The sequence below is a fragment of the Dipodomys ordii genome, unplaced genomic scaffold, assembly GCF_000151885.1.
Source record: "Dipodomys ordii isolate 6190 unplaced genomic scaffold, Dord_2.0 Scaffold58, whole genome shotgun sequence".
Classification (NCBI taxonomy): Eukaryota; Metazoa; Chordata; class Mammalia; order Rodentia; family Heteromyidae; genus Dipodomys; species Dipodomys ordii.
The window spans coordinates 6,940,149-6,953,165 of NW_012267274.1; the positions used below are offsets into that span (position 1 = coordinate 6,940,149).

Consider the following 13,017-nt stretch of genomic DNA (forward strand, 5'->3'; position numbering starts at 1 on the left):
TATATATATGACCAGTCCTGGGGCTTGAACTCGGGGCTTGGGCACTGTCCCTGAGCTGCTTTTGCTCAAGGCTAGCACTCTACCACTTGAGCCTCAGCACCACTTCCAGCTTTTTCTGTTTATGTGGTACTTAGGAATTGAACCCAGGGTTTCATGCATGCTAGGCAAGCACTCTACCAATAAACCACATTCCCAGCCCCTAGTACTAATATTTTTCAGGCATATTTGTGAGGGTATGTTGAAATAGAAAAAGCATGCCAAATTTTACTAAGACTTTATTTTCAGGAAAGGATCATGAAGGTGTCGAAAATATTTGTAGATGAATATGCACATGTACATAATTTAAAATCATCTAACAACAAAGTTTCATTATTGGCTTCGTTACGGAAAATCTGTACAAAGGAACACTTTTCAACAAGGTTTAAAGATAATATTAATCTCTAAATAAAGGATTTGTTAGAATCTACAATTAAGTGGAAAATTGCATTCTGGATGAAGACAAGAAAAGAGAAAAAAATTTGGATACATTAATTCTATGTAGACAGGATTTCAGAGTTGTGCTTTGAAGATTGTCTTTGAGTTCTGATATTTTCCAAATAAGCATATGCATAGTTATTTTCAGGTAAACACAACTCAGAGACTTTTATATATACATTTATATATATATATTCAGCCACAAATGAAAAAGAAAATTAAAAACTCTGTATATAACTAGAGCTTTCTTTTACTTTTCCACATACTGTCATTTGAACTTGAGACTTGCTCTACTAGCCGTAGCTAGCTTTTTTTGATCACTAGATCTTCCCTGGAAAACTCTGTGTGTGTGTGTGTGTGTGTGTGTACCATATGTAGAGAAATCACAAATATTTTCCCCAAAAGGCTGAGGGTGAAGTCCAATTTAACTGCACACGTGGATGGGTATTATGTGTATGTGGTAGAGACCCAGACACTGCTGGAGGAGGCAAGGATTGCTAACTTGCCTCAGTGCTGACTATGGTCTCTGCAGGCAGATCAAGTTGCAAGGCCAGTCTGGGAGGGAACAACCTGGGAGAGTCCCACAAGTCCCTGGTCCTGCAACTCGGTGCCAATGAGAACTGCGTCTGGACAATACAAAAACCGGAAAACAAGAACCTCCGAATCATCTTTTCCCACATCCAGTGAGTAGAGGCTTCAGCGTTTTAGGAAGACGCTTGACTTGTGGCCACATTGGGGGCCATGGGGTGGGGTCTTTGTGGAAAGGATTTCAATACTACTGGAGGGGGTGGTCATCCTGATGATGGTGGTGATGATGATGATGGTGATGGTGTCCGAAAGTTTCCGATCATGTTCATGATGACAAGAGAAGATGGCTCATGGTTTCTGAAATGATTATGATGATGGGCATGAGTAGCGTCGTGGTGCTGGTGCTGGTGGTAACAAAGATAATGGTGATGGTAGTTATGATGATAAGGATGATAATAACAATTGATCATGATGATAGTGATGAAGATGATTGCTGGCAATTGATGACAGCGATTACAGTGATGCTATTGGCTGATAGTCACTGATGATGATATTGGTGATGGTGCTGTAATAGTAGTGATATTGGTATATTGGTAGTGATGTTGGTTGAAGATGACTACATGCCCCTCACAGGATTGCCAAGGTCCTGCGTGGTCACTACTAGGGTTATAGACACGGGGAGGTTGAAAAGTTGTGGGATTGCGTAAACAGTGAGTGGAATGAGCGCAGTTAGTACTCAGCTCATCCAGTTCCAGAGCCTAGGCCTGAAAACTCTAGAATTTGGTGTGTTCTAGAACCATCAAGGGTCCTTCCCAAAGCCCAAATTCACCAGTGGTACTGCAGGTAATTAGACCAGTCTCTGGGGGGTAAGAAACAGATTTCTTTACAGTCTTAAGTATTCTTTATGTCAACTTTTATTTTGAAGGAAGTAGATATTCAGGTGATTTTTACAAATGTAAAAATCTGACGTGGAGTCACATTAGACAGTTCTTTGGGTTGTGTGTCAGTGACTATTTGCCAATGAATTGGATGATGATTCAAAAGCAGGAACGACGTCTTTCTTGCCGCAGACCTGACCTAGCAGAGGGGTTCTGCTAGAGTGTGCTCTGTAGAGAGCAGCCCTCTCCAGCAGCCACAGTTTATCCTGTAGATAGGAAAGCCCAGAGAAGCTGGGCACTGGTAGCTCCTTCCTGCAATCCAAGCTATTCAGGAGGCTGAGATCACAGTTCAAAGCCAGCCTAGCCAAAACGTCATGAACTCTGACCTCCAATTAACCAGCAGGAAAAAAGAACCCTGGAAATGGAACTGTGGCTCACATGGTGGAGCGCTAGCCTGGAGCACAAAAGCTCACATAGAGCACTCAGTCCCTGAGTTTACATCCTAGAACCAGCAAACACACACACACACACACACACACACACACATCCCAGGACCAGCAAACACACACACACACACACACACACACACAGAGAGAAAAGTCCCTTAATGAGATTAAGTCCCTTAATGAGATTAATTAATATGCCCGCAGGGAGTCGAGGGAGGAGAATGGAAACCTGGTGTCCTAACTCCCAAGTCCCTACTTTGCTTCCCCTCCCCTGCTGGTTATTATGTTGTTGATCCCAAGCTCCTGGAGTGCACCTTAAGGCACACAGGGAGAGCTCTACCACGGGGCTTCCACTGTCTTATTCAGATGAGTGTGTGGTGCCTGAGAATTTGCATAGGAAGCAATTCTGAACTTACTGAAGTGCTGTTGGTCCAGAGACCGCACTTGGAGAGCCCTGCTCTTCCAGCATTGTAGCTGGGATGACCCACCATGAAGTGAAGGGGGTGAGCCGCAGTGCTGATTCACAATGAAATACAGATTTCCTAGCATGGTCGAAATCAAGAAACATAGATGTCATTTCCAATGTATAAGGAGGGGAAACGAATGTGTGGGAAGAACAAAGTTGGTAGACGTTGAGATTTAGCACTGGATATTGGATACAGTCTGAGAGCCGGGCCTGTGGTGACTGCTTCATGTGAGGATAGACACTCACACTAGAGTAAAAGTACAATGTGACATCCTGACTTTACAGAAGAGAAAACTAAGGTCAAGAGAGGCTAAGGTGCTTGTGCAAACGTACACAGCAGGTGAGTGTCTAGGGTGAAAGCAGAACTCTACCCTGTGGCCTTTTCTCTAAGCCATGGGTATATGTCCTCTGGCCTTTGGGGAGATACTGTCAGAAGGGGCCCAAACAGGAAATCCTGGGCATCCATGTTGAACACAGTGTGGGACTGTTGTTCAGAATGAGGAAGTGGTAATATGGGGTTGGGTAGCTGGGAGGAGTGACTGTTAGCTTTCCTTTGAGAGAGGTAGCCATGGGAGACGAGAAGAGCTGTTTTTGACCAGCCTTTGATATCAGACATCAGTGAGGATCAGTTGTGACTTAGCAGCTTATATATAAACCGAGTCAATAGTGTACACTGTGGGGAGTGGGAGTGGCAGATGCCACTCTCTGGCATCTGTCCTGGCTCCTGGCCCCTTCGTCATCGCTGACTTAATAGAAGGTGTGGACAGCAGTCAGGCTCAGGTTGAAGATGGAGAAGATGGCAGTCTTGGAGAGGCGTCAAGGGACGCCCATGCTCACCACTTGACGCATACATAGCTGTGCTAACAGGAGCTCTGTGAAACCCACTTTCCCAGTGGCTCTCCTCCAGCCACGAGTGTGTTCTGTCCACAGGCTGGATCCTGAAGGGACGTGTGACAATGAGAACATTAAAGTCTTTGATGGAAACTCTACCACTGGCCCTCTGCTAGGTCAGGTCTGCAGCAAGAAAGACTTCGTTCCCATCTTTGAATCGTCATACAGTTCCTTGACAGTGCAAATTGTCACCGATAAGTCGACGACCCAAAGAACGGTCTTTATTTTCTACTACTTCTTTGACTCTGGCACAGGTGAGCTCTCATTGATGTATCCTTTGGCCATTCCTCCTGCACACACAGCCTGTCCTCACTCCGGCCTGGGTTATTGTAATATGGAGTCGGACTGTGTGCACTCAGAGACCTCTCTGCTTGGGAGAGGAGCAGTTTGCTAGTGTGAGTGTGCAAAAAATCACAGCTGTGGGCCTCAACGGTGAGATTCTGATTTCTTTGTGCTAGCGGTGCCCATGAATTTTCTGGCGAAAATTCTAAAGAAGCCCAGGAAGTTTTCTTCCTAACCAGCTTCCTTTTGAGGCTGCCAGTAGTTGAATGATGCTGTGTTAGAGCTCAAAGCAGAATCTGCATGGTTAGCCTGTTTCCTAATAACCCTGAGACCTTGTGCAAGGTCAAGATGATTGAATAGAGGTTAATGCCATCAGCTGTGGCTGATCTGCATGATATGCCCAAGCATTGGTGATAATCCACTCTCCTGAGTAGAAACCATAGCTGGTTCCCAGCCAGTGAGCCCAGGCCAAATTCCATGCTACAGTTAGTACATTGTATTCTCATTTAACCTCTCATAAGTGTCAGCTATTAACGTTCTTAAGGTGGTATGATTCATTAGGTTTGGATTGGGCTGTTGGGCGTTCACAGGTATCAGGTTCCAGGGTGATTCTAACAAGGTTAGGGTTCAGGTACTGAGGAAAGCTGGCCTGCTTTTCACACATCAGATGTTACACTGCTCTGCCTTCCCTGTACCTACCTACGTTTCATTGTAGTCCAAGTCAATCGAGTGAGCATTTCACAAGGAAAGCTTCACTCTGGTTTTCTTTTTGAGGCCGGGCGTGATCTCCATACTAGTTCTGAAGCTATTGATTTCTTGATGCCACTCAACTTCTGAAGTGAAGCCCTCACACTCTTCTAACCTACACCAAGGCCTCCTTTCCACACCTGCCTTGTAGTACCTACCTGACGGGCATCCTTGTATTCTACCTACTTACACCATTTTATACTTCCTACACAAAACCTTTGTTATTGCTCCTCTACTCTTTATTTTTCCCATTGTTTGAATCTGTACTCACTGGAGCACGGATGTACCAAAGACGTTTTGCCGAAGGTTGTATCTGAGCTTCGCTTCACATCAAGACATGGCCAGAGGAAGTAATAGCAAAGAACTCTCTGCTGGAGCCAGCAGTCCTGAGCTGACCAGGGAAGGAAAGGCAGGCTGAAACAGTGGGTCGTGTTCTAATGGGCAGTGCTCCTCCAGCACTGGTCTGGAGAACTGACTTTATCTTCTACGGCGCAGGAGCAAAGGGTCTATACCTGGGACAGATCACATGAGTTCAGTCATCTGGCAACAGTATCTCTCTTTGCCCTGTACCAAGGATCAAAAGTCAAGTCCTAAGAAAGGAGGAAGTTCAGTATGCCACCCGGGGGATCAGTGAGAGATGCAGAAACAGGGACATGTTATGCACTGCATATAACAGCAAAATTACAGGAAATCTGTGTTTTGACGCTGGGTCTCAGTCACCTGCATATCTTTTGCAGTTATTCCAGATTGTGGAGGTTACCTGGACACATTGGAGGGATCCTTTACAAGCCCTAATTACCCAAAACCACACCCGGAGCTGGCTTACTGTGTATGGCACATACAAGTAGAGAAAGGTTACAGGATAAAATTAAGCTTCAAGGAGATTTTGTAAGTATGATGATCCACTTCTTTTGGGGGAAAAAATGCAGTGAACTCACGTGGCAGATGGAAGACCCAACTTGGGAAAGAGAAATAGCCACAGGCAACCTCCGTGTACGAGTTCTTTCCAAAGAATTGATGCAGAAAGGGAAACATAGCAATGCTCTTGCATTCAAGGAAGCTATTTCTTTTTCTTTTTATTTTTTTTATTGTGAGACTACCTTACAGAAGAGTTACAATTACATGGGCAAGATAATGAGTACATTTCTTTTTTTTTATTATTGTGAAAATACTGTACAGAGGGGTTACAATTAGATGGGCAAGATAATGAGTACATTTCTTTTTTTAAAATTTTTATTTTTTTATTGTGAAAATACTGTACAGAGGGGTTACAATTACATGGGCAAGATAATGAGTACATTTCTTATCGAGCATTGTAGCCTCCTCCTTTGTTTACCTTTCCCATCCCTTCCCATCCTCCCTCTCCCCCACCCAATCCTCCCCCCCCATGAGTACATTTCTTATCAAGCATTGCAGCCTCCTCCTTTGTTTGCCCTTCCCAGCATCCCCCTGCCTCCCACCCAATCCTCCCCCCCCATGAGTACATTTCTTATCAAGCATTGTAGCCTCCTTCTTTGTTTCCCCTTCCCATCCCTTCCAGCCTCCCCCTGCCTCCCCACCCAATCCCCCCCCCCACCAAAGTTGTAAAGTTTGTTTTTGACATGACAACTTGTACTTCTCATTGGTGCAACGGGTCCACCTGTATCCTTATTTAAATGACTTGTTTTTCCCCTTCCCCTCCACAAATTATACAGACATCAAATACAGTGAAAGCAGGGGTTATACTGTGGGGGAGGGACATACAAAGCAACAAAGAAATAATCTTATAAATGCATTAGAAACAAATGCATGAAAGAAAAAAACATTTGAATACATATCTTAGGGTTCAATTTCCTAACATCACCTTATCTGACCTTTTCTGCTTGACTCATACATATACTAGATATTGCAAATAAGGGAAACCATGGGACCTATGTTTCTTTGGGCTTGGCTTAGTTCACTTAATATAATTTTTTCCAAGTCTTTCCATTTCCTAACAAATGGGGCAATGTCATTCTTTCTGATGGAGGTATAGAATTCCATTGTGTATATATACCACATTTTCTTGATCCATTCATCTACTGAGGGGCATCTGGGTTGGCACGAGTCCATTTCTTATCAAGCATTGTTGCCTCCTCTTTGTTTACCCTTCCCATCCCTCCCTTCCCATACTCCTCCCACCTCCCCCCACTCAATCCTCCCCCTGCAAAGTTGTGATAACTAGCATATGTCTGAGTCAAGCAGAAAAGGTCAGATAAATTGATGTTAGGGGAATGAACCCTAAGATATGTATTCAAATGTTTTTTTTTCTTTTATGCAATTGTTTCTAACTTATTCATAAGATGATTTCTATGTTGCTTTGTATGTCCCTCCCCCACGGTATAACCCCTGCTTTCACTGTATTTGATGTTGGTATCATTTGTGGAGGGGAAGGACAAAAACAACTCGTTTAACTAGGGATACAGGTGGACCCATTGCAACAATGAGATGACTATTTCTCTAAAGGTTCTGCCTGGAGCTAGTGACTCATGCCTGTCATCCTAGCTCCTTAGGAGACTGAGCTCAGAGGATTGTGTTTTGAAGCCTGCATGGGCCGAAAAGTCCACCAGATTCCATCTCCAATGAAGAAACAAAATGCTGGACTGGAGATGTGGCTCAAGTGGTAAAGCACCAGCTAGTTATGAGCAAAAAAACAAAAAGTGAGAGTAAGAGGCCCTGATTTCAAGTCCTGATTCCAGAGCAAAAAACAAAAATTCTGAGGTTCCACTCAGGACTAAAAATGCCTCAGGCTTGACATCATCAGCCTGGCATTGAAAGGAAAAATCCTAATGGGATGACAGAAACATAGAACTGAGTTGCCTGGAAAACCTTTTACACTGTGACCTTTATTTGTAGCCTAGAAGTAGATGACAAGTGCAGATTTGATTTTGTGGCCATCTACGACGGCTCTTCCACCAACGCTGGCCTGATTGGACAAGTCTGTGGCCGTGGGACACCCACCTTCGAATCTTCCTCAGACTCCTTGACAGTTGTATTATCTACAGACTATGCCAATTCTTACCGGGGCTTTTCTGCTTCCTACACTTCAGTTTATACAGAAAACATCAATACTAGTGAGTTACCCTTTCTACACCTTGGCAAGTTTGAGCTTTCTGAACGAACATAGAAACTGCTCCTTCACTCTTAGCCTGTCATGTATATCTTTGGGAGCACGATGAAAATCTGCGCCTTGAAAATTAATTCTGTGCATTGCGTAATACAGGAGGGGAATGATGGCTTTGTTAATCTGAAAAAGATTTCTGCACAACATAGGGACTACTTTTCTCAATGCCTTCTGCAAACAAATAACTAAAACTGTTGGATTTATAGATTGGAACTTCAAGCCAGGGGAGCAATGAATATTGTAAACAATGTATCAATTGCTGGAGATCCAGGCTTCTAACTTATGGCAAGAAAGGTTTCCATGCCCACAGGGAAATCTTCAATATCCAGAATTCTTAGCTTGCACAGAGTCACTCATTTCCTTCCCACCTTTGTTTTCCTGACAGCATCTTTAATATGTGCCTCTGACAAGATGAGAGTTATCATAAGCAAATCCTACCTAGAATCCTTTAACTATAATGAGGATAACTTACAACTAAATGACCCAACTTGCCGGCCGGAGGTGTCAAATGTTGTGGAGTTTTCGATCCCTCTGGATGGATGTGGTACAGTTAAAAAGGTACAGGAGACTCTGCCAGCTGGGTTCTGGCAGATGCCAAATGCATTCTGGTGATGCATGAGTGGAATGCTGGCTAGCTACTTCCCCAAATCACCACTGGCCCTCAGTGGCTAAAGGAACACATGGTAAGCATGTGTGGACATAACCATATACACACTTACTCACACACCAGTGCTTAATTGTCTCTGTTACTGCAAGGTAAGTGGAAGGTAGCTATTACTCCCAGTGGGTCAGGAACTCTGAAAACCCACTGGAGAGCATTTGAACATGTATGTAGTGTGGATTAACTGGTCTACCTGGAACTCTTGGGCAGAAAATGTTTATAATTCCATATTGAGTAAAAGTAGAGCTAAAGATCTTCTTTCCCTTCTAAGACAAAGAGTAAAAGCATCTTTATTTTCAATAAAGTGAGCTTTCCTGTAAGTCTGTAATTTGTTCTGTACACTCTAGAAATCCTTTCCAAGATCTCTATCTTTTCAACCTGTGGGTTCCTTTAGGACACACACTAGAATTTTCACACAGGGTGTGAAACAGCATTGTAATTTAAAAGAAGAGACACTATGTGAGACAAATTGATAGGGACAGAAGTAAATAAGTTTTCTCCCAGAAAGGAGCACAGAGACTTTATTACAGGAGGGAAGAAAGCCCAGAGAGCTCATAGGCCAGCTTGTCTGCATTCCTGTGGGAATTTTCCAGTTAGTCCAGTAAACTTAGCACTTCTTATGAAGGGAATACACTCTAGGGGTTAAAGTCTGTATAGCCCTGGGAAATCACATTCAAAATTGTTTTTTATGTAACAGAAACAAATATTCTATCTAATTCTACCTTTAACTTTTCTAACTGCTTCTTTTATCTCACGTCTTTCTTTTCCCAGAGTACTTCTTTAAAAAAAACACATTTAATGCTTAAAAGCTATTATTTCATGATTTAGTTAAGGCTCTCACTGTATTATTCACATCTGTGTTCTAACAATACTGCACTTAAACTACAAAATTTGAATTTCATCCGACTTTGTAGGTCGAAGACTATTCAATTACTTACACCAACATCATCACCTTTATTGTATCTCCAACTTCTGCGGTGATCACGCGTCAGAAACATCTCCAGATTATTGTGAAGTGTGAAATGGAATACAATTCCACTGTCGAGGTGATGTACATAACCGAAGATGATGTAATCCAATATCAAAATGCGCTGGGCAAATATAACATGAGCATGGTTCTCTTTGAGTCAGATTCATTTGAAAACCCTATTCTTAACTCTCCCTATTATGTGGATATGAACCAAACTCTCTTCGTTCAAGTTGGTCTGAGTGCCTCAGATCCAAACTTGGTGGTGTTTCTGGATACCTGCAGAGCCTCTCCCACATCTGACTTTGCATCTCCAAACTATGACTTAATCAAGAGTGGGTATGTATTGATGTTTGGTCTTCTTTCTTGCCTGTAATTTTCTGAATTTAAATTTTATTGTAAAGGTGATGTACAGAGGGGTTACAGATACATGAGTCAGGTAATGAGTACATTTCTTTTTTTCTTTTTGCTTATGTGGTGCTGAGGAATCGAATCCAGGGCCTCAAGCATGCAAGGCAAGCGCTCTACCGCTGAGCCACCTTCCCAGCCCCCTGAGTGCATTTCTTTTTGAGTCGTCCCTCCCTCCCTTGTTTTCTCCCGCTTTTCCCTTTCCATCAAGCTGCACAACTCACTTTCAACATAGTGTCTAGTGAGTATCACTGCTGAATTGGTTCATCCTTTGACCCACTGCAGTAATTATTTTATTTTATTTTATTTTTTTGGTCCAGTCATGGGGCCTGAACTCTGGGCCTGGGCACTGTCCCTCAGCTCTTCAGCTCAAGGCTAGCACTCTACCACTTGAGCCACAGCGCCACTTCTGGCTTTTTTTTCTTTTTGCTTATGTGGTGCTGAGGAATCGAACCCAGGGCCTCATGCATGCAAGGCAAGCACTCTACCACTGAGCCAACTTCCCAGCCCTGCAGTAATTATTTTAATAAGGTAATATATTCGTGTGCGTCTGTGGATAAAATTTTCCTAATGCTGCTATGATGGAATTTTATTAAATTTATGTTGGCTATTTCATAAAATATAGTTACTATATATTAGTTACAAATAATGCAGAACATCTGTGTAGACATAATCCATATCCTCTAGGATTTTAAATGTATTTACAAAATAGTTGATGGTAGAAAACAAATTTATTTTTGTGAAGGAGGCTCTATTTGTGTTTTTGAGGTTAGTATATTTTATTTTCAATAGAAATCTGTCAGAGTCATTGATGTATGCCATCTTTAGAAATAATGTTATCTGGAAAATATGTGTAAAATTCTTTTTTTTCTTTATGCTGGTCCTGGGATTTGAACTCTGGGCCTAGGTACTGTCCTTGAGCTTCTTTTGCTCAAGCCTAATGCTCTACCACTTGAACCACAGTTCCACTCACAGCTTTTTCTGAGTATTTCATTGGAGATAACTCTCACTGACTTTTTTGCCTCTGCTCACTTTGGACTGCAATCCTCAGATCTCAGCCTCTTGAGTAGTTAGGATTGCAGGTGTGAGCCAGCAGTGCCTGGCTTGTAGAACTCTTAAAAGGAAAACTGTAAAGTTCCTCTTTGAAAGGAAAAGTTTACTTGTTTTTCCATACAAGCTGATGGCCTTTTGACCAAATCAGCCACCTTTATACATTAACAATAAACATGTAAGAAAAAGGTATTTGAGTACTAGTATATGGGTATCGCTTTTTGATTAGTTTACATGTAATTTCAGAGCTAGAAGGAACTTCATCCAGTAATCTGTCCATAGTTTTAGTTTACTACAGTCTGAACCATAGATTCCTTTCTAGAGAAGACTTTCTAAAGACTAGATCTACAACTTAGACTTCACAACTTGGATTCTTGTGCATCTTCTAAATATGTGCATAAACTCTGTTCTAGATGTAGTCGAGATGAGACTTGTGAGGTGTATCCCTTATTTGGGCACTACGGAAGATTCCAGTTTAATGCCTTTAAATTCTTGCGAAGTCTGAACTCCGTGTATCTGCAGTGTAAAGTTTTGATATGTGACAGCAATGACTCCCATTCTCGCTGCCACCAAGGCTGTGTCTCCAGAAAGAAACGAGACATTTCTTCATACAAATGGAAGACCGATTCCGTCATAGGACCCATCCGTGTAAAAAGGGATCGAAGTGGAAACTCAGGTAACACAAAAGCTATTTCATGATCTAAGAATATCTTGTGGTGTGAGAAATGCCACTCAAACTGAGTTCTTCTCTGTGTAGAAGAACTCTAGAGAGTCATACCAGACGTTCTAACAAATAAGTGAGGAATATTAACCACATAGGATAAATGCTTATTTCCATTGCCACACCTTGTGTAAGCATATGAGACACTGGTAATACCATCATTCCCATGGCTCTTGAATATAGGTCTATATCCTTCATTTCTACAAATTTCTTTTAGCTTCTTAACTCCTTATGATATACATGCCATAACTTAAACAAACCATCTGAAAGAAATAAAGTAAAAATTAAACATAAATATAAGCTAATTCAAACATTTGATAATCATTCCTCTTTGAGGTATTGGAACTATGCATTTTGTATTAACTCAATAAAAGATTCATATGGTATAAAAAGATATTATAAATAATGCTAATATATGCAAAAATCTATATTCAATTGCAGGGCTTCTGCATCAAACCCATGCAGACATTCCACAGCAGCCTTTCAATGCTCTGCACCTGTTTTCATTCGTGGTCCTTGCTCTGAATGTTGTGATTGTGGCCACCATCACACTGAGGCATTTTGTGAATCAGCGCCAAGACTACAAATATGAGAAGCTGCAGCGCTACTAACAAACGGCTCCTTTCCTAAGACGGCACCTTTCTCCATGGCTACAGAGCTTATGAATAAACTAGGAAGGATCTGAAACCGTAACACACAGACAAATAAGACTTTTAGCTCTCATCTTACAAACTAAAAGCATTGTATGAATCAAAAACTTGGTTTGTTTTTGGTTAAATACAACATTTGAAACAAATATTAAATGGAAAGAAAAAGGCTTTTCCTTCTTTTTTTTTTTTTTAAGAAAAGTAGTCTTTAAGTGGTGGGTACGAAGTATGTACCTATAATCTCATTGACTTGGGAGGTCAAGGCAGTAGAATTGAGGGTTCAAAGCCAATCCAGGTTAAAAAGCTAGCAAGACTATCTCCAAAACAATATAAAAACAAAAAGGCTGAAGATGTAGCTTAAGTGGTAGAGTGCTTGCCCACCAAGTGCAAGACCCTAGGTTTAATCATTGTGACTTCCCCATTCTTCAAAGTTGTATGCTTTTATTATTTATATGCCAAATAAAGCATGCACATATAAAATGTAAACAGTGAATGGGCAATATGCTACCTTCTGAAACATCAGAGGCTGCCACCGGATACTGACGTGCAGGAGAAAGCACCACAGTCTCCTCCATCTCGAGCCTCTCTGCTGACAAGCATTCTCCTGCTCCGCACCTGGGCCAGCTCAGAGAAGGGCTTTAGAGGAAACAACCTGACTGCCAGAGGCTGCAGGCAGTTGCTGGGTTCATGAAATAAAAATGTTTCTCTT

At 42.0% G+C, this 13,017-nt stretch overlaps 1 protein-coding gene across 1 annotated transcript; it reads left to right on the forward strand.

Annotated features, from left to right (window-relative positions):
- The first annotated feature begins 993 nt into the window (after positions 1–993).
- Positions 994–12,478, forward strand: Cuzd1 (CUB and zona pellucida-like domains 1). The gene is made up of 8 exons (XM_013021867.1): positions 994–1,157; positions 3,723–3,937; positions 5,450–5,600; positions 7,587–7,804; positions 8,240–8,412; positions 9,430–9,821; positions 11,354–11,616; positions 12,103–12,478. The coding sequence occupies exons 1-8, from the start codon at positions 994–996 to the stop codon at positions 12,270–12,272; spliced, it is 1,746 nt and encodes a 581-aa protein (XP_012877321.1). The 3' UTR covers positions 12,273–12,478.
- Positions 12,479–13,017: the final 539 nt, after the last annotated feature.

Bases quoted from the DNA above. Each gene is read 5' to 3' on its own strand.
- Cuzd1 (XM_013021867.1), top strand. From the start codon at position 994: ATGGTCTCTGCAGGCAGATCAAGTTGCAAGGCCAGTCTGGGAGGGAAC. The intron at 7,805-8,239 runs GTGAGTTACCCT...TTTTCCTGACAG, and splicing joins TACAGAAAACATCAATACTA to CATCTTTAATATGTGCCTCT. The intron at 8,413-9,429 runs GTACAGGAGACT...CCGACTTTGTAG, and splicing joins GATGTGGTACAGTTAAAAAG to GTCGAAGACTATTCAATTAC.